Here is a 27428-nt window from a genome sequence, read left to right as displayed (position 1 = left end):
AATTATACTATCGACATTTATGATGTCAACATTGTTGGACAGGCAACATGTTGACATTCTCAGAATGTTGGCATGTTTACACTGTCGACAACTGTAATGTCAACATGTGAAATCCTGAAACTCTCAGAATGTCGACATTTGGTTTAGGCTGTGGGATGGGAGAGCCAGGGCTAGGTACTAGGGGGAGGTTAGGGTCAGGCACTGTAGCTTGGTCATTCTTTCTCTGGTGCTGAAACATTATAGTAAAATTTGCCAGCCAGCCTCTGACAACAGCCACGCTATAACTGTGTTCAGCAGAGTATACTGTATATACATTATACATAGTAACTGTGTAGTGTGGTGGAAAACATTAAGTACCTGGAGAAACTGGAGAAGCTCATGGTATCAGAATGGTCAGACATCTCCTTGCGGTAACGTCGCTCCATTCGCTCATGGTGTTTGCGCTGCAGCTTTGCACAGTCACGAATGCGTTTCTCTGCCTCACGGAAAGCTCGATCCTTCAGTTTAGACACCAGCTTTGGATTCAAACTGTTCTGCTTGGCTGCAATGGAATCTAGATACCGGACACACTCCATGTGGCCCTTGGTGGCTGCCATATCCAGTGGGGTGTGATAGTCATTATCCAGGCACCAGATATTGGCCCCGAAGGACACCAGAAAGGACAAGCAATTGAGGTGACCATTGGCAGCAGACAGATGCAGAGGTGTGTTTCCCCAGATGTCACATTTATCAGGATCCCCCCTAAAGGAGATATAAGAGGTACAAAGAGAGACAAGTTGCAGGTCACTTTTAACCTATTTTCTAATGTCATTTTTTTTTACAGAACATATCTTATCTTCAGGAAAGATTTTTGTGTAAGTATTTTGCATACAGGTGCTTTGTGTAAAATAGGGTGTAGTAGGTATTACCGCCGGCCGCTCAAATCCCAACAGTGGAAGCCCGGCAGGGTTGAAGATCCCGAACATCAAAAGGTAAGTATTAACTAACCCTATTCTACCCCCTAACCCTAACCCTCCCTTAGGGGTGCCTAACCCTAACCTCCCCCCTAAGTGCCTAAACCCAACCCCCCCTTCCCCGCAGTCTAAACCTAAGTCTCCCGGGGGCTGCCTAAACCTTACCTCCCCCCGGAGGTGCCTAACCCTAATCCCCCTTCCCCTAGCCTAACCCTAACCTCCCGGGGGGTGTCTAACCCTGTCCCCCCCGGGAGCCCCCAAACTTAACCCTCCCTTCCCCCACGGCTGTCCACGCCTGGCTTACCTTCAATTGGTAAGCCGGGTGTCGGGCTCCCGGTGTAGGTTTAATGACAGGCGTCGGGATTTCGATGCATGTCATTAGTACCACGCCGGGATTAGAAAGATGGGAAGCCGGCGGTCGGAATTTAGACCGTCGGTTTCCTGACTACATCCCGTAAAATAGATGGCCAACTAAAGGCAAGTGATCTGACATTTTTCTTTTTTACACCATTAGCACTGTGCTGCACTATCATAATGGTATATTGCAGTGGTCCTCAGGACCCCGCACAGCTCACATTTTCCAGGTCACCTAGAAGGTGCACATGTGTTTACATTACTCTCTGACACATTTTAATAGATCCACAGGTGGAGCTGATTATTTCACTTGAGATTCTGAGAGGAGACCTGGAAATCATGCACTGTTTGTGCTTGCACCTCCTATAATGAACTCCACTGAGATCACAATAGAATATTCTACCTTATGCTGGGCATACACAATACAATTATCTGTCAGACATTTGTCCAATCTGGCTGTTTGGAATAAAAACTTGGTAATGTATGGGAGCAAATGGCATTCGACCATATGAATGTAATTGAAAATAAATGCTAATAGATCTTAAGGCGCTCATCCACTAGCAGATATTAATGGACGACTGAACGATAATGACATCGTTATCGTTCAGTTGTCCATTAATCGTGCATGAATCGGGCACTAAAATGTTGTAAACAACCAGCGATGCACACTCCCACTGGTCCTTTCCGACATCTATCATCGCCCGAACTTGCTGGTCAATCTGCCGATTACGACAGAGAGACCATGTTCGGGGATGATGGAGGGTGCCTACATTGAACGACTAATCGTTCAGTGTAGGCACTGCATGGGATGGGGAACAACGGTACGATTACGATGTTGTGATCGTACTGTCTTCCCTGGGTCGCGTAGTGGATACGCACCTTTAGTTTAGAAAAAGATAATACAATTTATAAATGGATTAAGCTGAAAAAAACGATTCAACATCTGGTGTAAACAAAATAAATATTTCAATTGGGAACCATAAAAAATGTGGAGCAACAATGACTCTATATTTTGACAAATGTTCACACCTTGTCTGCCAAGCCCATCTTAAGTATAGTTGCAAACTTAAGAATAAGAAAAACTGCAGAATGAGTTACTTACGCAGAGTACTAGCAATACTGTCTCTGCTCACCTTGCAGTACTATAAAGTTAAGTTTACTGAATGTGATTCTGCATTTAATGTTTCTTTTCAGTTAAATATAATAAAGGTTAAAGACTTATAAAGCCTAGACAGAATAAGAATAGATGGTAAGAACTGTATCTAACACGCAGCAAAATAGTAATTTTATTCAGCACTTGGTCAATATTGATAAATAGGGACTTTTCCATGGAGAAACCTTTAAAGCCTACAGATGTGTCCTCATACATCTGGCCTCAATACGTCACACAGCGCGACTTGTCTGGCGTGAGTGAGCCACCAGGTCCCATGCTACTCTGCTAGCGCTAAGCGCCTTTTTTTCCCGGAAATGCATCTAAGTTGCAATGCGATGTGACTAGGACGCACCAGCAGACTGTGCTCATTAATGTGATGCAACACTTGTATATCTGTATGCACCTGCGTCAGTATATGAACCACAACAGAACTTGGAATGAAAAAAGCTGCGTCCGCTACATTGTAGCACTTCATATACAGATCAGAGACTCAGGTGCACATAGGTATACAAGTGTCACAGATCAAAATAAGCAGCACAGTCTGCTGGTGCATCCTAGTTGCAATGAATTGAGACTTAGGGGTGGATTCAATTAGCGGCGAAAGTTGAGAATGGCGAAAAATGCAATGTTTTTTCGCCTCATTCGCCTATTTTGAGGCGAAGTTATCGCGTACTCTCACTTCACTCACTCCCGCTTTTCGCCGTATTCAATTGCAAAACATGCAAAAACGCGGATGTGCGAATAGCGAATAGGATTTCTTTTTTTGGGGAAATCAGTCTGTACCCTCAAAAAAGCATAAGTGACCCTGGTAATCAATATAGAAGTGTATTAATAGTTGTTGGGTTCTTAAATTGAGTAAATTTTCTGTTATATGCACTTTTGCATTAGCGTGAAAAAATGACATAAAGCTATTTTTTTGGTGAAAAATAATTGCTGTAGTTAATTTGGGGGTACATTTAAATGGGTGCTAGTATATTTTGGAGTTAATAAAGTGCATTTTAAAAAACTTTAGGAAAAAAAACTGCAGCAGCCCCCTGCAATTCTAAAAACACCTGTCCCATCCATATAGCACCCAAAAGTACCCCACCCAATACTTAAACTAATTTCAAACACTTTTTAAATTTTCACCCCAAAAATTACGTCTTTTTTGGGGTGGAACCAAGTCTCCACATTTTTACCACAAAATATGGATTTTGCACTTCTTTCCTCCTGCTTTTGGGTGGAGAAACGTTTTCGCCTATGGAGTTTTCGCCCAGACGGAAACGTCCTGGAATTGAATAGGACAATACTTCGGAAACAGGGGAAAATCGCGCATAGGCGAAAACTTTTCACCGATCGTGGCTTTTCACCTCTAATTGATTAGATGCATTTTTGGCAAAAAAAAGATGCCCGGCGCTAGCAGAGTCTCACTGGACGTGGCGTGCCGAGAGGGGCTTTATAACACGACTGCAGCAAAGATGTATAAGGACACATGTCTAGTTTTTCCTTTTTTTTCTACACTACTGCTTGGTTTATCCACATATCATGTCTTAGTTTAAGCAATGAGAGTGAGGTCACTATTACTACATTTGGCACTTTTGTGTGTTTGAATGTTTTTTCCAAATACAGGGAGAAAATGGCTGTATGCTGTCCTGCAACGCATGTATTTTCCCCCCCTCAATATGCTCTCTTTATCCCATGGTTTATTATGCATGAGCAAACGTAGGCACACCTGTGCTACTAATCTGCACTCAGTAAGGCATCCAACCATTCCCTCCCATTGGACTCCATGTAGATGCAGCCATCTTTACCTGAAATTTTATGTGCTTAACCAGTGGTTCCCAAAATTTTTTGAATCACAGATCCCTAGAGTATCAGCAATTCTTTTTCACGGCTCACCTAGGCCAAAAGTTTCTTATTGAAAATTCTGAAAAAAATGATTAAATAAAGTAAATTGTGCTTATATGTCTCCCTTTAGTTCAGTTATGTGGTGGTGGACAGTGTTGCGCTTCTGCTTGTCCACATAGTTTATGAATGGCAGCCACTAGCACTGATTTTGCCTGTCATAAATAATTTGATTGGGTCCTGGATTACCAACCTGTAGCAGCCCTTGGGAAGCACTATGCTCACCCATAAAAATAGGTGCATTTACACTTCTGCATGGCTATAAAAGAATTTTCTATCAGGTTCTATTCCTATGTTCTAGGGCAGGGGTGGGCAATAAGAAGCCCTCCAGCTGCTCTGGGACTACACTTCCCAGCATGCTTGTACAGGAGTGGCTTCCTGCATTACTTTCCATATGGAACACACACCTGTAAAATAATACAGGCTTCATATTATTTGTTTTCCAAAAGCTTCAACGTCCAAACCTTTTGTTTCTCAGCTATTACTGGAGACATGAACATAAGCTTTTGTGTTCCCCGCTACTGTACAGTATCAACCAAGGAAACAAACACAAGGTAATTACAGAAAGATTCCTGCTAATCTCATTCTATGTACAAAACAGAAAAATCAACGTTTATGTGAAGTAGATTTCATCACAGTTCACACCAAACATTCTAGCAAAATATACAGTATGTACTCATGGGATTGTTTAACATGCGTTTGAGGACTTGTCAAAATAGTATAAGAAATGTTACAGTACCCATAAACGCCTCTTGCACTCATTGCTGTTCTGACATTTGACAAGTGCTCAACCGGTCTGGTGAACGGAGTGCAGTGTAACTTACTACAGGAATATGATAAACTGCTCACTGACGTGTATCTTCACGCTGGTCTCTTATCTACCTTATGCCTCTCATCTTCTTGAAAAATATGTGTACATTTATATGCTTCCCTTCTTTAAGCCAATATCATTTTCAGCATCAATATTCATTTTTTTTCCACATAGTTCGTTCATACCATATATAGTGACTCAAAAATCAGTGTACATGGGTCTTATGTTAATAGGACAGTACCACCAAAATCTAACTGCAATCTGATGGTCCAGTCATCTGCCATTAGGAAAGTCTTTGCCTTAGATATAAATTGGGCCGCCCCACTAAATGGATGCTGGATCTACAGTATGCAATTTGACCATCCTCATATTTGTCTGGACAGACACAAGTTCATTCATTTGGCAGTATGTGCAGCAAGCAATAGACACTTTACAATAAGGTTTCTGTATTGCTACTTGGTGAAACGGTTTCTACTAAAATTACTAATGATCTTTCCATAGTCAAGTTTCAAAGCCTCTACTCACTTCTCCTCACATGACTAAATACTGTATATGCCAAACAGCTTCCCTCCAAAACCTTTTTTAGACAGCAGTTACTTAGGGAAGCTGTGAAAATTGTACTAAAGTTTCTTAATACTAAAATATTTTATTTACGTTTACATTTTTTGTGACATTTTATCTAAATAGATTGTAAGCTCTTTGGTCAAAGTCATATGCCTCTTGTGTTTATCCCCTGCATTATAAACTGCATACTTCCGTCCATGAAAAATACTGTGTACTCTGTGGTGCTGTATTAACTTATATGCAAGTACACCCAATAAATCAATAAATGAATACAATCATTATAACATTAGTCAAATAATTGTACTGAACTGGTTTGTGAGGATGTGATTGAAAGGCATTAATGCTGAAAGAGGGAGTGTTGGCAGGTTTTGGACAATCCAGTGGCAATAGTACAAGTTTGGGTAAAGATAAGGGGATTTAAGGAAAGCTGACCTTGAATTTGAAAAGTGTCTTCAAGTTGGGCATAGTAAGTGTGGGTGTATGTAAAAACTCAGTGTGACATTGTGTAGTTGTTAATCCATGCGCCATAACCTAAAAACTGTTTTGGAATAATGACCAATTGTATATCAAGAAGAACCTTATTTGCAAATAAGATGCAGTTTTCCCTGTGTATTCTAGTTTTATGGGCCCTCTTAGATAATAATTATTAAGGAACAATATGGAAAGCTTCATTACCATGTACTGTTAAAATAAACTAATATTTTCCTTTCCCTCGACATGGGGGCTGCTCCAAAGTGACTAGCGAGGGGCAGGACCAAGCAGAAGACACAGGGCCTGATTCTGAGTAGCATGTAATGCCGATATTTGCTACTTTGTAAGTAGCTACAAAGTTGCACAGCGCAAGCGTCCCATGGTGTGTATGCACAGAGTCACAATAGTGATTGAGATGCATGGTCTCAGGAATGGGTGTTCCTAGGCAGTGACAGGGAGATAACAAATCAAGGAACCGTCTGATGGGCGTGTTGTGAGAGTGTCGCAGGTGTGTTGCATAGCTCACATGTTTAACTGCTCACAATGGAAGCCATTCTCTGACAAAGATTCCTCACCTAGATGACATCATCAGTCCCAGCATCAAAACTTGCAAAATCAGCCCTATGGCGAGTACAATTTACTGTCTGAGTATGGCATCCAAGTGTATGACTGAGCTTCTGAGTGCGCAAACACTTCAGTGACACGCCAAGGTCACTCCCATAAAACGGACCATCTTCCTGTATCTGTTTAGCCACCGCCCAGGAGCGCCCAACAAGACATCTCTGATATTGTGCGGCGTCTCTGTATGTGCACACTGTGTAATGCATGCGCCGTATGGGTTCTTAGGGATTTTTGCGCACAAGCAGTAGCAAACAAGTCACTCAACTCCGTCAACATCGGCATTATGTGCGACACAGATTCAGGCCCTTAATGCCCTGTAATTTAGGTGGTAATGCAGCTTTAAAGTACAAGAAAATGACATTGAATGGCATTATAAGCATTTTCTATGAACAGGTCATTGAGGTACACTTGGACTGTACCATGCATGACAAGCTTACACACACCAAATGCCCCTGGAAATTCATTTGAAAAGCTAGTAATTATGCATATATTGTCTTTTTCTGCCCTCCTAAAGCACAATATTATCATTGTCCTGGATGTTATGTGTTCTTCTTAATATAGTTAATACTATGTAGCATATTCCTCATGTGTATACAGTGTATGGCAAGCTGTGCCAGCCTCTCCCCCCTGTGTTTGTATCTCTACACCTGCATACGTTACCTGCAGTATAACAGTTTCATACACATGCATAATTAATGGTGCTGGGTTAGTGAGATGAAGCAATGTAACTGAGCTCATAAGAGACAACTACGTAAGTCATACACACACACGCCATTGCTGCCTATACTGTGACCTCTGCACGCATGCATCTGCACTCCACTAATCTGTTATTACTGCAATAATCTATATCGCTATGCACAATGACAGCTTTGTATTCACAATTATACATATCAGTTATCTTCCCTGTACCATCACAACTATACAACACAAAGAAAGGGGGATTTGGTCGGCACACCCTAGTATATTTATAAAAATGCACAATACTGCTGTGACTGACTGCACAACATACAAACCAAAGAGAAGGTGCTCACTTTAAGGGAAAAAAATCATACTACACGCAATTTGAAACGTAATATTGCTATGTGATATATCTTCCAGAATACAGATGATGTTATTTGTGCATATAAATCTAGGAGTGTGGATAAAACCCACTCTTTGTATTATTTTGAAGCTTGTGACTATATCTATTTTCTCTCATAGCCCCAACAATCTGTCTATAGGTGCTTTGCAATATAGCCTGGAACCAGTATTATTTGCAGATTTAGAGAATAGCCACATGCCACATTTCATGTTACAGAATAATAATGTAAGGCCCCTACACACAACACAATATTGCTAACAATTTGGCTAATTCCGACGCATCGGAATGACAAATCGCCAGTATCGTGCAGTGTGTATGCACTACATCGTGTAGTGTGCGCTCCCGTGGGGTCGTCAGCCGCATCGCCTGATCTTTTGTACATGCAGGAAGATCAGGTGATGCGGCTGACGATTCCACGCAGTGCTATGTGGCGGGGGCTGGCATATTGGACAGTTGTGCACGGGATCGCCCAGTGTGTACGGACGCCCGATATGTCTGCCCGTCGGTGCTGGGATCGTGGGTCGCATCGCTGGTTACACAATCATGTGTGTACTCAGCTAGTGTAGATACCCTTTGGATTGAAATTACCGTGTTTTAGTAGATAGGCACGAACAATTGAAAAAAACTATAAGAACATCAAATATAGGGCCCTATTCAGAGCCGCTCGCAAGCGCTGTGCGCTCGCAAGTGGCCCGATGTTAATGAACTGCGCGTGCGCCGCGTCCGGCATGCGCATGCATGAACCCCGCTGAGCGACTGAAGTTCAGTCGCTACGGGGCTCGCAACAAGATGGTGCGGCTGTCGATGGTGATTGACAGCTCGCCCCGTTTTGTGGGCGGGTAGGGGGGGTGGCTGCACAAACAAAGGCGTTCCCTTAGGTCTCCTGGCCGCTCGCACAAGCAGTGGGTGTTCTCCCACAGCTTTGCGAGCGGCAGGAGAAAAAAAAAAAACCATACGCCCACATTCCCTGCGAGCGGCCACCAGCAGTGAGTGGCTCTGAATCAGGGCCATAGTCCGCAGTTTATATTACAAAGCAATATTTGCAGAGTTAATATTTATATAGCACAAGCAAACTCTGCAGCACTTTATATTTGGGAGTACACTCACATGTTTTTTTTTTTTGGGGGGGGGGGGTTCTAGCAATTTTTCTTTTGAATAAAATATTACACTTATTTGGGGCGGTTCAATTATTACACAGGGCTGGCCATGGGAATTAATTGAATAGCTATTGGGCCCTGGAGCTAAATTCCCGTGTAACAACTGAATCACCCCCAATGTTTGTTAGTTAATACATCTCACTAAGGGGCACATTTTTCTTTTTACATGCACGGCTGAAGCAATAGGAAATGGGAGAAATATGTATAAACAGTATATATATAGAAATATCCTGTTAGGGACTCTTTAACAATATTTCTACCAGGCCTATCTGTATTTTGTCAAACACTGGTGTTCATCACTTGCCTTGTGGTAAATGTGAAGAATGGTGAAATAGACAGTGATGTGCAGACAGGTGAGGCGGAGCCTTTCCTGTCATACTTAGGTATACGCCAGAGTTTTGACTATAAAAGTTAGAAGAAAAATTTTAAGAAAATATCCCTGATCAAAACACACCAAATTTCCAGCACTATATAATGCTGCACGTTTGTATAAATTACCTCACCACATGTCACTGGAAATAGGGTAAGATGTGAAAAAGACCACACAGTGGGGACCAGGGAAAAGCCAAAATTATCCAGGAGAGTCTTTCAAACTGCAATCACTGCATTTATTCTACCTAACTGAATTTTTATATACAGAGCACTTTTGGAGATTGTGGCCATTTCAGTCACAGTGCATTTCATCCCAGACTGAATGCTTAACATCAGGACTGGTAACGGCAGTATCCTGCACTGTGAAAAGCCGTCTATACCTATCTACCCAGTCACAAAGTCCTATTGGCCTGACTTTGTACACAGCAAGTGTAGCATAACCCATGCTAAGCACTGTAAGCTGCCAGCTCTATCAGAACTCTTGCGACCCAGACCTCGGCAGCACTGTTGTATCTGTGCTGCTGAGCCGCACACTACTAAATATTTCTGTGGCCCTGATGCTGATGTCTAAGTCACAGTTACAGCAATAAAAGTTGCACATATACCCACTTGACTGCATACCGAGCGTCTCTGATATTCTTGCCTATTGTGAGATTGGTGCAATTTGACTATCTACAGATACCAACAGTCACTACTCGTTCTGTAACATATTATCAATTACAAATTGAAAAGCAGCACACTTATTGCCTGGATTATATATCAAGCACTTATTCATTATAGTAAAACCTCTGACAGCTAAGGGACACATCCACATTTCTGCCAACCATTTTTTCATTTTAACCTAAGACAGTTATATATTTTGTTGTACCAATCATAAATATAATATAGTATTTACATTCCATGCGTATTACATGCTTTTTTGCAGTTTGCAATTTTACAGATGGGATGTAGTCAATCCCAATGGTCACAATACCGACAGCGGCATCCCAACAGTCAAAATCCTGACAGATTCCAACGGTAAGTATTAGGGTTAGGATTAGGCACCAGGGGGAAGGTTAGCTGTGGGATGGGAGGGTTAGGCAGCAGGACAGGATGGCTAGGGCTAGGCTGCGGGAAGGGTGGGTTAGGCTTAGGCTGCGGGAGGGGTGGGTTAGGCTGCGGGAGGGGTGGGTTAGGGTTAGGCTGCGGGAGGGGTGAGTTAGGATTAAGATTTTGATTACAATACTGACCAAAATCTGTTGGGATTTTGACCGTCGGGATGTCGCTGTCGGTATTTGACCGTCTGCATCTTGTCGGGATCCCGTACCCAACCCTTACTGATACATACTGTTATATGAAACCAAAGAAACCTTAAAGGAAACCTTCAAAGAGAAATGGAAGCGCAATACAACCAGTAGGAAATAAGGGAACATTTATTATCACGTAATTATTTATAAAACCGTTTAGACCATGAATTAGCATAAAAAAATTGTCTGGCGTATGAGGGCGCGATGAGAAGTTACATGCTGCATGTAAAAGTGTCGTGTCATTCATTGCATTGTCCCATCTGCTGTGCTGAACAGACGGGTCAGGAGTAGGCACTGGGCCTGATTCAGCGGAGAACGGAATTGCAAAGCCGCACACAAGCAGCATCTGCAATCCCAGCTCTATGACTGAGGTTGCAACCTGGGATCACTATCACAACCATCAATCGAGATGTTGGAAGGCACCGGCCAGCTGAGTAAGCCTCACCTTACGCAGGCTGGCCAGCATGTGAGGCCAGGAATCAGCATCCTTGGACGCTGATCCTGGCCTTGCCACTCCTGGAAAACTGGGACGACACAGCCCTTATTTCGGGAATGCAGGCCGTCCCCTCCCCCCGCAAATGCCTCTGCGTGTCAGTCAGGCAGAGGAATACTGGGCACAAAACAGAAAAAGGAAGAAGAGTTATTGTATTAGGTGCACTAGAGACATAGGTATATAAACAATTGTAAAATATAAATTTTATTGATATACATTAAAATTGGGAACTCAGTATAATGGCGAAGTATTTTAAAAGAAAGATGTGAAGTAGTAGGAAATAAAGTGTAATAAAATTAAAATGTATACAATTCTGTGGCTACTGTTCAACAATGTTATACAATCATCAATCTGTGTATGTATAAACAGGTGCAATTCAATTAATATTCCAATAATGTTTTATTCCACTAATAAAACAATTTCAAGTTGAAATTCTTATCATATAGTGGGGCAGCTGCGTTCCATGCGATATTGTAGCTGCAATCGCATTAGCGTCCATGAATCAGGCCCAGTGTGTACCCAGCTTAAACCCTTCCCTTAGCGAAAGCAACCAGCTTTCTTAAGACTTGCAGCCGACTATACGCTTATATGCATTTTGTATAGTGCTATTAATAAGGGATGCTATTAATAAGGGATGCTATTAATAAGGGATACATTTTGTCAATTCCCTACGGTGTTTTGCAACAGCCATAATTAAATCTCCTAAGTAGTTTGGATGGCGACACCTCCTAAGTTTGGACGGTGAACAAGACCCCACCAGTCAGATACAAGAAGACATTTTCCTGTAGCAATTGTTTCAAGGCCAGCCACACTCGGATCTGAATGTATTTTTCTTTGAGTTAGATCATCACCATTCACATACTCACTGCAGACATACTTCCTAATCCATCACCCACAGGCACGGAGCACTGCGGCTGCCATCACCATTGTCTGTCTCAATGCTGTAGGATACATTATTTTCTGAGGCTCTAACTCCAAGAAAATGAACACAACAGATGGTAGATTCTCTGCCTAGCTCCCGGCGCTCGTAATAAAAATTTGTGAACAGCTTAGAAAAACCAGCGGCAAGTGTATGAAGTTTGGTGCTAACTTCAATAAAGATAAATCATCGGAGAGAAAAGGGATTGCACTGCGCTAGGTTCTAGCCTAAATCTATATTGGAATGTAACTATGAGGCTGCAACAAGTACAATAAATGGTTACATTTTATAAAATTAAACACAGTATGTTACATGGATTAATACATAAATGGTACCAGACATAGAAACAAAATAGCAAAATAAAATCACAGTGTAATAATGATATGATATTGCTATTTAAAAGTTAGTTGTTCATGAACCAGAAAACTGTCTTCCTACACAAGTTCAAATGTATGTGTGTTCTCCCTGACACACTTAATAGATGTCCAGACTATACAAGTATAGTTCATACACGTAGCAGCCAGCATATATTAGTACCTTATTGTAATGGACCCGGAGTAAAGACCCGGCACGCGCTTTAGGTCCCGTCCAATATACCCCAAGAATCAGCCCCAAAGTCATAGACATGGAGACAGATTCCTAAGTTGCGCATGTCTATAACTTTGGGGCTGAAATATCTAAGGGCTTAGATATCCCAGTGAGCACTATTGGATCAATTGTGTGGAAATGGAAGCTGCACCATACCACAAAGGCACTGCATAGACAAAGATGTCCCTCAAAACTCTGAGGGACAGATTCTGAGATGTACGCTATTCCAATGTACATGTGGTTGAGAGATAATTGGCAAGCTTCGCATGTGTCCGAGTTGCACGGCGCATACGTTACAGTCCATTACCGTAGTTGTTCGCAGCGACTATTTTCACGCAGGGTGATTGACAGTCGCCCACTAATTGGGGGTGGTAATTGGAGAGTGGCGGCACAAACATAGCCATGTCGTGTCCATTTTCAGGGTAGGCTCAGCCTTCTTCTGCGATACGGTATACAGATAACATGGTTCCAGCGTCTACCAATATTGATTACATCATATATATATACAATCAATTGCTTTGTAAATATTGGTGATACCCTGGTACACTATAACCTATCCCATTATAAACCTCTATTCAACACATTATCTTTTAAAGAGAGAATAAAAAAAGTGAATTTAACTAAATACATATAATAACAATAGTAGTTGGAAAATACTGACAAACAATACATTTATACCCCTTTCACACTGCCGTTTCGACCCGTGTCACTGCCGGATTAAACCGGTTGCGGCTCAGTGTGAAAGGGTCCCTGAAAAAAAAAACCCAGAGGGAGAGAAAAAAACATTACATAAATTATAGCACATTATTATTATTATTATTATTGGACACAATATTTTACTTTAGTCAGAGAGTATAGGAGTAATAATTCAATTAAAAAACACAGACGCACTGTATAATATACTTTGATGAGACAATACATTTGTTTTTTAAAGGGGATTATATGTGTACAGATGTGTCTTCTTACATACTTGCCGATCGCGCTACAAACGATTTGCCAAGTACGCAGCAAAAATGCAAGGGGACATATCTGTACATTACTTTAGCAGGGAAATATATGTATCATGGGCCTCATTCAGAGTTGTACACAACACTATTGCAAACTAGGGATGTGCAGGCTCGGATAGGTTCGAGTTTGCACGTGGAGTTCGGATTTTTCCCTCCAAAAAAACGGAACTCAGAACGAGGCAAAACGTCATCTTACATGGACGAACATCATCATTCCTGGACAAAAGACCAGGAATGATGATGTTCGTCCATGTAAGATGACGTTTTGCCTCGTTCTGAGTTCCGTTTTTTTGGAGGGAAAAATCCGAACTCCACGTGCAAACTCGAACCTATCCGAGCCTGCACATCCCTATTGCAAACGCATTATTGCCCACCGGAGCCCTCGTAGCTGCCCACAACTGTGTACACAAACGCAGCATTGGACGCAGAACCTCAAAATATCAACTCCTCTAGGGAGTCTATGGTCACTGAGAATGGATGTGGTAATTGAGATGCTGGAGCTTTGTTCTCTGCATAAGCGATCACAGATGCTGGCCAGTATATACCGAGGAAACAGCCTCGACACGCCCGTGTTTCGGCCGGAACGCCCCATAACCACTCACAAAACGGTCTCTTCCTGTCACTTAATTGTCGCTTAATTGCGAGTGAATCCTCAAAATGAGAGTGATCGCAATTAATTCGCAGCGCGTGCGCAACGCGGCTGTGACACATGTGCAAACCACCGATTATCGCGTGAACCTAGGAATAGCATTCATCTCTGAATCAGGGCCTATGTACTTTAAGTAGGACATTTTAAATGATGATTTAATAATAATGTATGGAAATTGTTATTAAATCATCATTCAAAAATGATGATTGCATAAGGAAGGAAGGGTTTTTCCAAAAGGTTTACAAGGCAAGACAGCTCAAACTAGCATTGGTTGTGCTATCCCTTCTGTCACAATCACTTCAGTTTTTTTTATTGGCGGTTTTCCAAACCACCGTTAATAAATCTGCTGGTTTGTATGCTTTACCAGGAAGAAAACTTGGACGGAAATGTGTTTAGTTGCATCTTCAAAACTGGTAGATTTCTGGCAATTTTGACCTTAGTAAATATGCAGTGTCAAACCACAGGGAAAAGATGTGGTTTTCACAAACTGCTGTTTAGGTCATTTTCCCCCTGGGCTTTAAGTGCTACACTCCAGGTCACACGGGACACGCGTATATTATAAATACTCTGAGGCCAACTGGAGTTTTACCTGTATATTTTACATAACAGTAATTAAAGTGCTGACAACCCCTGTATGTGCCTGGTGCACACATTTAATTACATGAGTCACCATTTTGTTACAAAAGGCCTGTTAGCGTAGAACCATTGGGTAATATGCAGAATGTTGGGACACATAGTGTACACGTGAAATGGTATTTAACCAATGTGCTGCTTTTATTACACACTCCCTGTTGACTATTGTTTTCATTTTACCTCTCCAGCTCTTTTGGGACTTAGAAAATGGCAGTAACCCTGAAAAGGAGAGAAACTTACTTAAAAATTAGACTACTTTACTAACGCGCTAGACCTCGGAACCATCTATAGGGCCACTATACTTTCTGTGATAGGCGCAGGCAGGCTGCCTGTCATGCAAGATGTGCAGGCTGGGCCACATGTATTAGTTATATGAAAATGCTGACCCACACCATAAGACATTCTCAATCTTCCAATCAAAACTTACTGCTGCATAATTACTACACTGAAGCTATGGTGAAGCAAATATCACTGGTTCAGGCCTACACAATTGGTCCCCTGCAACCCAGATCATCTGTGTAGATAGATACCTCCTGCCGGGTTCTTTGATCCACAGCTGCATCCGAAGATGCAGCATCGGACCATCTGCGAGAACATTGGCCATCTGAGTAATACTCAGGTTAACCGGTGCTTTCACACCGGTGTTTCCACACTGCCAGGGCCTGGAAATCTGCGTTGGAAGACAAACACCCTAGTCTCGGCACGCCTGCAAAAAAGGGCCGACATGCCCCCATTTGATAAAACATTCACCATTACCGCCCCTGCCCTAGCATGTTTGCTCGATGGTGCGACTATTTATACACCACAGCTGATTAGGGCTGCAGCCGATGGGAGTCTTAGTAGATAGTCCATTGGCTGCAGCATATGCATCATTTTGCAGTAACAGCTGCAACAATAGTCGAAGCTACTACTGCATTTGCAGCCACCTCTGAAACATGCTTAAAGGCTCAGACTTATACAGATCCCATAGCTTTATTCACACAGCCAGCTTCTACCACCTCCATGCATTTTCTATTAACTCCTCCAGAGTATCTGCTTAACTAGAGGTACACCCTGACACCATCCATTATCACACTATCACCTCCTTACTGCCACCTCTTTATATTGATCCAGAGGAAGGAGACCAAAAAAAGATGCTATCTGCCCATTTCCATCCCATGCATTAGCTGGCCTCTCATTTATGATGCAGATAAGCAGGTACTGACAGGCTGATGCATTGGCAGTTGGTTATTGCTAGAGATGTATTGATGGAAGCAAACACGTGTGTGCTTGCTGGAGCCACTTGACTGCACAGGAGAGATGCTCAGGGGATGTCTCAATCAATGTCACCCCAGACCTTGCCAAGTGTCTGCTGCGCTCACTCCCTAAGATCCTGCCGACAGCCAACTTGTATTCTACACTTTGGCTCTGATGGGTGCTGAGAACTTCAACAGCTCAATCTCATTTGCTCTCTCCATGACTCAGTGCAGGACACGCCACGTTGGAGCTGCTAAGTGAGCGGAGTCTCAATGTTAGAGAGCTATTCAATATGGGGCGAAAAGTCAGATGACGTAATTTTCGCCCATTTCCAATATCCCCGTATTCAATTTCATTGACTTTTCGCCGGTGCGAAAAGTCAGTGTAAAAAAACAGGGATCATTTTTCACTTGCCTTTACATTGCAGGGTAGTTCTGGGTGCAGCGCTGATGAGAGAGCGTTGAGAATAGTATAGGTAAGAAGATCAATACTAAGGGCCATATTCAATTTGAAGCGAAAAGGCCGTTATCAGCGATAATTTATCGCCGATGACGTCATTTTCGCCTATTTTCATTATCCTCGTATTCAATTTCAAAGACTTCGCCGGTGCGAAAAGTCTTTGAAAAAAAAACGGGGAATACTTTTCACCACTGAATAAGTGGCGAAAAAAGTGCAGAATTGGGGTTTAGGGGTGCAGGCTTAAAGAAAAATAGCCTGCACCCCTGGGAATGGTCCCTAAAAATAATCTGTGTTAAAAAAGTAAAAAAAAATAAAAATAGGGACACCCCAAAAGAATTAATTAAAATTTTGGGGTTTAAAAAAAAAAACAGGGAACACACTTCTAAATTAGCGGAATGGAGTCCAGAGGGGTTCCCTTATATGCGGCAGGTGTTTTCTTCATTGCAGGAGTAGCAGCAGGTGCATTTTTGCTGAATTTTTAAAAATCATTTGAGGGACTTAAAAATATGCCCATTTTCAAGTACCCCAAATTTGATGGGCATAGTTATTTTTCCTCCAAAAAAACTTCTAAATACTCTTCTGCATCACCTTCTTCAAAGCCGCATTTATGCACCTGCCGCAGCTATTTAAAAATCCGACTTTCTTCTGCAGGCAAAAACGGGGGTACCCATAGTGATCCCCAATGTTTGGACATCTTTAGGGGGGTCCTAGGATGATTTCCCGAAAATTCCAGTTTCTTTCGCCGATCCAAATTTCGGCGGTTCCCGATTTCGTCTACTTTGAAACTGAATACAGGGAACAGCGGGTACGCGTGCGTTACTTTTCCACCTGGAAAACAGGCGACAGAGGCGAAAAGTCCAGCAGGCAAAAAGTCTGGACTTTTCGCCTCAAATTGAATAAGGGCCTTAGATGGAATAGCTAAGCTGTTCGCAAGCAGCTTAGCTATTATGTCTGTGCTGATATGGTAATGTAACAGGAGGCATCACGCATCCTGCTGCATCACGTATCCGAGCTGCATTGTCCAACGCAGCATCGGATACTCTGCGGACCATCGGCCGGCTAATTGACCCATGGGGTCACGCAGCCGGCCGTCGCAGCTGCGAGGAAGAGGCCAGGAAATCTCTGTCAGCCGACGGTGATCCTGGCCTCTTTCCTCCCCTGCCAATGGTGGCGACACGCCTCCCCCCAAAAGGCGGCGACACGCCTCCGTTTCTCTGCCCCTAAACGGCAGCAGACTGTCAATCACTGACAGTCTGCTGCCAGTTACGTGCGGGCTCGCAGACCCATTCTGCACATGCACAGAACGGGCCTGGCGCCTGCGCAGATTCCCGATCATCTCATGGAATCTGCGTTCAGCAGCGCACGCTGAATTAGGCCCTGAGGCTTCTTGTTGTTGCAGCCAGGCACAGGTGGAAGTGATCTTTCCATGCCACACTAGCCACAACAGCTGCAGCACAAAGCGATAGAGAAGACGGTGGCTGCTGCTGTGGCTGCCGTATGTACAGTCAGCAGTGAGGACCTTCTCCCTCCCTACATACAAACAAAAAAAAAAGTCACCCAGCACGTTGGCACACCAGTAATCTTCCAGCTGAGGACAATGGTTTTGGTGCTACAGAATGTTGGGCATCAAAGAAACTAAGTAGTCTTATAGGAAAGAGATGTTGATAACAATCCCATGCATTTATATGTAGGCGCCCCACCATCGGTGGTGTACGCAAACCATCGGATTTGCGTACATCTCTGAATGAGAACCATTGTCCTTTAATTCACTTTTTTTTATTAATAATATGAATAATAATAAAAAAACATTTTCTTGCAGCACCAATCTGAGTTAGTGGTGTTTATATTGATGGTAGATGGAACAATATATAAAATAAACTCAATTATGCCACCCAGGTGGCATTAAGAAGCAGCCGTGAGGGTGTAGAGTAATTTGGCTGGACACAGATATAACTGTGGGCCTGACTCAGACCCGCTCGCAAGCGCTAAGCGCTCGCAAGCGGGTCGATGGTTGTGCATTGCAATGCGCGTGTGCAATGCGCGTGCGCAAGCCCCGGAGTGAGTGAGAAATTCACTCGCTCCAAGGCTCGCTACAAACAGGGCGGCTGTCGATGTTGATCGACAGCTTGCCCCGTTTTGTAGGCGGGTCGGGGGGGTGGCTGGACAAATGGAGACGTTCCCGAAGGAACGCGTGCCGTTTGTGGGCGGCCCTACTGACATCACCAATGATGTCAGTAGTGAGTTTCCGGCTCTATTAGAGCCGGAAGCTCACTGGGGCTTGCGGCAGACAAGACCCTACCACAAGGGTCTCGTCACAAGCCCGATGGTCGGGACCATCACCTGGCCGCCCGCAAAAGCTGTGGGTGGTCACCCACAGCTTAGCGAGCGGCCAGGAGGCCAGCTTAAAAAAAAATAAGCGGCCGCCCTGATTCAGAGGGAGCGCTCGCTTTTTCGAGCGCCTCTGAATCAGGTCCTGTTTCCAGCAAGGCATTCTGAAACACAGCACTGGATGCTAAGACACAGTGCACGTCTGCACTCTCTGCAATAATACCACCATCAAAACCGCGCCCTACTTCTTAAAGATGGGGAAGGGATCGCTGTTACTTTGCCTGTCACCATTGGGAATATGACCATCACAATCTTTAGATTTCATAAATCTATCTCCTTTCAGATATTTCAGAGCCACGTTGTTTAACAATGTGCCTGATTCAGAGATGCACGCTAATGCGGTCGCAGCTGCGATTTCGTACGCATCTCAGCTGCAAAATATGCTAATAGTTGCAAAGTTTACCGGAGCATAAGGAAACCCACTGCTGCTTTCTCATATGCGTACGTTACTTACCTGCATAAATATCGGTAACATCGACGCACATTGAGCAGCTATCTTGCCCTTGCGGCAGGTCTGACCTGACCCGGCCTCTGGAGCTCTTCTGACACGCAGAGCTGCATATGCAATCGCAGTGGCTAATTTATGCACGCCCATGACACGGCGTTCAAACGGACAAACATGTTTGTGTTTCTCAGACCACCCCCAAATGCTGACAACCTGTCACTCACTCTGCGATGGTTTCCTCTGTGTGTACAGTCGCAATGCAATCGCTGCATATGCGCAGTGCGGCTTATACGAATGCACGATAGCCAGAGCCGTAACTAGACTTTTTGGTGCCCTATGCCAGAAAGAGAATCGGCGCCCCCCTCATTTTTCAAAGGGACATAATGCACCCAAAAAAGTGCCATGGCCTCATGGGGAAGGGCCAGGGAAGAGATAGGGGAGGCCAGGAGATGCTGGGGATGAAATAAGAGGAAGCTACAAGCAAGAATGATAATAAACAGAAATTTGACAGGCCCAAACAGCACCCCCTGACCTGTGGTGCCCTGTGCGATGGCACCGGCCGCACTACCCTAGCTACGGCCCTGACAATAGCAAACAATCGCTCGATCTACATGCGTAATCGCCTTTCCGTCCAGCCCTGAATCAGGCCCAAAATGTGTGACTTTGGGCCTGATTCAGAGCCGCTCGCAAGCGGCCGCTCGTTCGTTCAGACCGATGTTCGCACAACTGCGCATGCGTACGGATTTTAATACGCATGCGCGAACCAGTCAGTGCGGACGAAAATCGTGTGCTCGCTAAATAGCGAATGCCTGCTATTTTGAGTGACAGGAGGAGGCGTTTGTGGGTGGTAACAGGGGAAGGTGCTTGAAAACGGGGAGTGGAGATCCGAACGCAGGCGTGCCAAACGGTCAAAACGGGCGTTTTAAGGGTGTGCATAATTAACAAAGCATCGTCATCGACCACGTCACTTGGTCGTTTTATAGTCAGAACTGCTCGCATGATTGTGGTAGGAAAAACCAACCACAAGAATAGCGAGCAGTTCATACGCCGTCCGATGTACTCGATTAATCTAATAATAGCGGACATGACGTATGATGCGAGCGGCCAGGGGGCGTTTTTTTTCAAAAATTACGTTCGCATGTTTTGTTCGCTCGTTCAGACATAGAGGTGTGAACAGACCGCAAAGAGTGAACGGTTAATTTAAATAGCCAGCCCCTTTTTCTGGACGAGAGAGCGCAAATAGCGTCCGGCTCTGAATCAGGCCCTTTATCTCTATGAGCCTGGATTTGTTAAATAATATAGTTATGTTAAATATTTTTTTTAATTACAAAAATGTAGTTTAAGGCCGAGTACACATCAGAACGACGTACAAAAGACGCGATGGTCGTTCCAATTTTCCTTCATCCCAGAACACATTATATAGAGAGTACACACTATGCAATTTTCCAAACGATGGCACAATATATCATGTTGGAGCACTGTATCCAATAAATCTTTTCTCTTGTACACACTATACATTCATCGTATACTGTAGATCACTGGTAGTTCAGGTGATGTCTTCAGAGGAAAGCTTGAACCAATATATCTTGTGGTCGTCCGGTTGAGCGTACACTATGCATGATGTGCACCACATCTTTCACGACATCTTCCCATCTGGCGTGCAGCACATCAGATAGGAAGATGCGATGAACGGTGCACCTGAAGGTGCGATTGAGCGTAAACACAGTTGCGATGTAAACAATAAGTCGTTTCGATTTGCCACAAAATTACATACAGTATTGTCCAAAACATCGCCAAATGTGTTACCGGCCTATGGCTCTGGCCTAAATTGGCTGAACATTGTTACCCCCCTCAAGTACTAATCATGGGAGTGACATTAAAGGGTGGTGAAAAGAAAGAAAGAAAAAGTGTAAACAAGAGAAAGGATAGACTGGAATGTGCATGTTACTGAAACATATAAACTGGTTGTGCAAAATATTAAAAGTTAGATTGTCTATATAACTCACTACTGCTTTTGAAACATTACACAGACATTTAAGTGAACAGATAGCTAGAATGTAAAAAAAAGTACAAGTATTTTTGGCTCTTAGTTTCTACATTCTACTGATAAAAAACAACAAAACAATTTTGACCAAGTTTCACCAAATGCCAAGGATCACATGACCCATCCTTTTACACTCGCACAAAGTGCCAAGTCCTATGAGAGGATTCACTGTGCAAGTGACACAATCAAAAACTCATTAATTAACATTAGTCTGGTGCCAGGAACATACACTATATTATACTGCAACTCTATAAGACAAAAAACAACACCACTTCATAATAGACATGGAAAGCACAGTTACAGTACCTGCATGTTACATGTGCACAGCATAGGGTTACTGGAATATGTATAGCATCACAGCAGCATAGTTTTCCTTCATATCAATTTCATTTCTGGATGCTGGCAGTTGGGGCTATTACCATCTCACACCTGGGAATCGGTATGTAATGCCAGCTGTCGGGATGTCAAAATACTGACAGTGGCATCCCGATGGTTGGTATCCCGACAGGGGTCGGGTAACTATACTTACCCTCCCCCCTTCTCTCCCTAATCTAACTCTATCTTCTTGTAGCTTAACCCTAACCCACCACACCCCACACCCTAAAGGTGCCTACACACTTACTGATTTTTTTACACGATCTGGCCAATTCCGACGCATCGGAACGATAGATCGTGTAAAAAATGCCCAAATCGTGAGTCCCCACTCATGATCACTATGGTCTATGCACCGCATTGTCAGATCTGCTGTGCTGTAGGGCAGATCTCCAAATCTGGGACACAATGCACTGGAAAAAGTCTGGATGCACGACAGATCATTTGTCCCCCCCGCAGCTCACACTGAGGGCGCCCCAGACTTACCTCGTTCGGGCTGCTGACCTTCTGTGTTCTGGCATCGGGATTAAGATAGCGGGTCCCTATAGCAACCTGGTCGATATCGACCAGGTTAGCCTGCATGCATGGGCGATGGATGATATCGATATCGTCCATATGTGCCCGCGCATCGCAGGTTGTTGGGCACTGAAAAATGCACGATATGAACGATAACGATATGATCGATATCGTTATCGTTCATATCGTCCATTTTAATCGTACCGTGTGTACGCACCTTTTCAGCTAATGCCATTTAAGCCGATGGGCTACATTTTCACTTTTTTAAACAAGAAAGAGATCTTCGGACCTCTACGTAGCAGCCTATACTAGCACATGCAAAGCCCCATGTGCGCAGTAAGGAAGCCAGGTTTGCAGTAAAGTAACATAGTGTAAGCTATATCTTTAGGCTACTACTGTGTTGCAAAGATGTGCTCTTATTAGAGCCACTGACTTGTCAAGACAATATTTTAGAATGCCAATAAAAAAAATATTTATTATTGCTGTTATATGTGGCGATATGAAATAATAGTTTAAGGATACATCTTTCTAAGGTGTCTATGTATAAAAGCAAATAAAATAAAAATACATTTCTCCAGCATTTAACCTGGAAAAAAAAATATTTATAATTCCTCCATATGTAGTAAACTGAAATGTGCTCAGAAATATGTGATTTCTTTATTTTGCTTGTCATATTCCTGCAGCCCCCATAGGTAACAATGGGGGCTGTGTAGGGTCATTATTCATAAAGATGAGAAAAGCTTGGCATTATAGCTTTTTTTGTGCATGTATGGCTTTACGGCTTGCGCATGGAGGAAACCGTTTGCTTTGCATCACCATTATGCTGATGGAGAGCTGCTAGAACTAATTGCTGGAGAGGTAGATTTACTCAGGACCTCTCCAGCGTGTTCCACTTTACTTTATACGGCAAACTTGGGTTGTGAAAATCGGTGAAAAGTGCGGATACATTACAGATAAAAAATGCGTCATTTTATAAATAGACCCCTAAAAATTATAAATAGGCCCCATAGGTACAATGAATATCCTATGAAACATATTTTATATTCTGCAATACTACTGTAGCTTCAGACATCCTCTATACACAATACTGTTGAGTCTAAAGCCGGGTACACATTTATGACCCGGCAATCTTGCAGATGGTTGGGCCAATTACCCTTCAGCCCGGACCATGTAAGATTGCTGGTATACACTAGAAGATTCATTAATATGCAATATCGTGTAATTGGGCGCGCAGTACGGCTAATCACATGATGTCGTTGACGACACGTGTGAGCGTGCAATAGTGCGTACACACTAGACGATGTGGACGATTTGTTGTTCCGATTTGTCTAAATCGTCTACTTTATCATCTAGTGTGTACCCAGCTTCACACTCTCCTAGCTACACATACATGTGAAATGTGATTCCATAGTTCCCTTGAACACAACAGTATGAAATAATGCTTGGTACACACTACACTACACGATCCTGGATCGTGGTTGACGGCACGACCAACGATATGTCGTTCGGCCGTACACACTAAACGATATATTGTGTGACCACATCCAGCTGCATGGTGTTGTTCAAGATATCTTCTGATCAGCCTGCACTGCAGGCAGATCAGAAGATGCGATGAACGACCCGCGAGAGCGCACAAAAGTCCGTACACACACTAGACAATGTGCCCGATATGTTGGTCTGATGCCATATTGGATTACATATCGTCTTGTGTGTACCTAGCTTAAAGCCATACTCGGCCGATGCATGATGCGATGATCGACATATTGTGCGCTCGTTTGACACCGCACGATATGTTGTTCACCAGCTATCTCCACACACATGGGGTCATTCATCAAATTGACAGACTGAGCAGCACATAGGCTCAATCTGTCGTTACGATGAACGTCCCTGTGGGAGAACGCATGGGTGGTCATAGTGCATACACCCTTGCCAACATGGACGATATGTCGGCCTGATCCGCTGGATCGGGCAACATTCGTCTAGTGTGTACCCAGCTTAAGGGGACCATTTATCAAAGTGTATTTGAGGTAAAATCCCTGAAAACACCAGTTTTCGGGGGTTTACCTCAAATACTAAGTATCCCCCGTATGTATGAAGGAGGGACTGCAGCAGCTGTGATCCCTCCATTACTGCTGGCAGCCGCCTCCCCCATAGGTTTCTATGGGGGATGCGATGCTGCCAAATTACCAATAACAGGAATGCGATGCATTCCAGATATTGACCCCCGCAGCTAACGCCATCTGAAGATGACGTTAGCCGCTGTAGCCAATGGACTACACCGCGCACTATTAGCCAGCGGCGGGATCCACCGGAACCCTCCCCAGCAATGGCGGATGTACATGTGCAGTCCACGGGACTGCGCATACGCACTACCCCCCTGCACTGGCCGGCCGCTCGCAGGGATGGGCTTCGAAAGGAGCCGGTGTCCCTGCATGTTCCGGATGATACATCCGGCCGATAGGATCGCTTTTTGCAATGCGATCAGAGGCGTAACTGGCATGCCCTGATCGCATTGCAAAACCGATCATTGATAAATGGGTCCAGTGTGGTCTGCGATAATTAATGACAAGATGGAAGCCGGTAATACATAAATATTGCACATATTAGGAAGCCGTGCACCCTCCTGAACACACCGGAGTATGGAGAAAGTCGAAAAGGAAGCACTACTACAAGCAGCACAAGTAGTTTGATTTGTCACTAGTGATTGTAGTATCTCACCCTCGGCTGACAATTACTCGGAGCGCCCCGAGATGTCCGTGATAAGCTGCCCATAGGGTTGGGGTCATTCCATCCTCATCCGGCGAGTTCAGATCTCTCCTGGTTGCTTCCTTCAAGACGTCCAGGAACCCGTCCCGGGCTGCACAGTGATAGCGCCCGTCCATCCTGCATGTCCCGGGGTCACCGACCTTCCCTCGCCTGTCCGCCAGCCAGGACCCTGGCCGGTGTCACCGCGCTCCCCCCTCTTCTGTGTCACCAAGCAGCAGGATCATCTGCCCCCTCCTCCGCCCGGTGTAACAGGAGCCGCTCCGCCTCCCCGCTTGTCACTCACACTACAGTCACCGCCTATAACAGGATTGTGTGACAGGAGCCCGCCCTGTCCCCACAGCCAGTAGTACTAGTAGTCAGTGATGGATATACTGTAATAGGGACGGTTTACGGTTGTTAGTATCACTACACAGGGACACATCAAGTGCAGGGATGTCAGGCCTGTAAGTGTGCACAAAATGTAAACTTGCAGCGCAATGAAATTTCCCCGATTGTCAGCCAGCTTTGTAACTAGAAAAAGTTGTCTTCTGGGCTTAGACTAGTTATATTCTGCCCCCAATACAGGCCAGTGACGTGCGGTGAGGTCAATGGCTGGAGTGGCATACATGAAGATGGGTATGAGTGCTCGGTGTCTGTCTCACCCCCTACTCACTGTAAAGGCCCCCATACACGGTGAGAATCAAAGTTGGTAAGATCAGTTGTACGATTTCCCTTGAAATTCTTCCCTTGAAATTCTTCATAAGATGTGGTCAAATGATGTACGATTGACAATTAAGATCATAGGATAAGATGTATAGGGTCTAGTTACTAAGCAGTGTTAGTAGACAAGAGTGAAAAGTGATAAGTCTGTGATAAGGTGCCAGCCAGTCAGCTCCCAACTGTCATTATTTAAACACAGCTTGTGAGATGACAGTTAGGAGCTGATTGGCTGGCATCTTATCACATACATCACTTTTCACTCTTGTCTACTAACACTGCTTAGTAACTAGACCCCACAGAAATGTATCACATCGTACACTATCAGTTGAGATCTCTTTGCAAAACCATCTGATCTGCGATCCAACTAGACGGCGGGGATGCGCATCGGGGTCGCAGAAGACTCAAAATACAACTATTTTCAAATGATTGGTCTGTCCTACCTGTAGAAACTGCCAAAATCGTGTTAAAAATTGTCCTGTGTATGGCCACCTTAACTCTCCCCTCACTACACATTATCCAACATGCATCTCTGACACTGTGTCTTCTCTTGCTGCTGCTGACTGAGCAGAGCTCTGATCTCTAAACACTGCAGCGCACTTCCTGGTCACATGACACATCCAGTGGCGTAAATTCATCCCAGACGCCCGGAGGCAAGTTATAATTTGCTGCCCCCCTCTAAAAAAAAGAGAAAATAAATATGGTGCATATCTGTCTATCTATCTATCTATCTATCTATCTATCTATCTATCTATCTATCTATCTATCTATCTATACATATGCAGTTCCTGATAATGTCAGTTCCTATAATAGTGGTGGGTTGTAATGTTATGACACCTGATGAACTCCTGCACTGTCAAAATCTAAACAAAGTGCCCTTCTCCAATAACAACCCCCTTTCCGGAACACACACTTGTTCGTAGGTACTCGGCTGCCGCCTGGACTTTGCACTTAAAGTAATAACAGTGCAGGAAGCACAGGTATCAAAATATAGACATAGGAATGTGACACTCTAAGACAGGGGTGGGGAACCTTTTTTCTACCGAGGGCCATTTTGATATATAACATTATTCCCGGGCCTGGTGCAGGCCCGGTGATGTGACATGGGGGCAGGGCTACAATCGCCGATGATTACAGCAATGCCCGGAGAACCCTGAGGATGCTCAAGGAGCTGTAAGGGCAGCGGTGTGACAGTCTGAATCATCCTAAGGACGTAACAGGCGACACTGCTGCATAGATTCTTGCTGCAGGGTGCCATTCTAGGCACCCTGCTAGCCAGATGAGGCTAGCTGACAAATAGCTCAGAGGGACAGACTGGGTTCCCCATACTGGCTCTAAGAACTAATATAGGAAACTACAGCTAGATTCTCAGGAGGTCTCCCATCCAGGAATAAACCCAAGCCCTTACTGCTTAGCTTCCCACACTAGACAGAAGTCTGTCTAAAGCTAATTGACGTAGTAATATAAATAGCACTCCTAAAGAGTTACAAACAAGGATTCAATTTAGCTA

General features: G+C 43.9%; 1 protein-coding gene across 2 annotated transcripts in view; it reads right to left on the bottom strand.

The window, feature by feature from the left end:
- USH1G (USH1 protein network component sans) overlaps positions 1–25451 on the bottom strand; it is a 32979-nt gene extending 7528 nt beyond the window's left edge. For both annotated transcript variants that reach the window (XM_088482704.1, XM_088482705.1), the window contains exons 1-2: positions 25175–25451; positions 358–741 (exon numbers count right to left, since the gene is read on the bottom strand). In XM_088482704.1, coding sequence (XP_088338830.1) covers positions 358–741; positions 25175–25338 — 548 coding nt within the window. In that variant the 5' untranslated portion in view covers positions 25339–25451. The remainder of the gene's footprint in view (positions 1–357; positions 742–25174) is intronic.
- Between the last annotated feature and the right edge of the window lie 1977 nt (positions 25452–27428).

The sequence above is a fragment of the Taudactylus pleione genome, unplaced genomic scaffold, assembly GCF_031769625.1.
Source record: "Taudactylus pleione unplaced genomic scaffold, aTauple2 ptg000290l, whole genome shotgun sequence".
Classification (NCBI taxonomy): Eukaryota; Metazoa; Chordata; class Amphibia; order Anura; family Myobatrachidae; genus Taudactylus; species Taudactylus pleione.
This window is presented reverse-complemented; position numbering and strand designations above follow the sequence as displayed.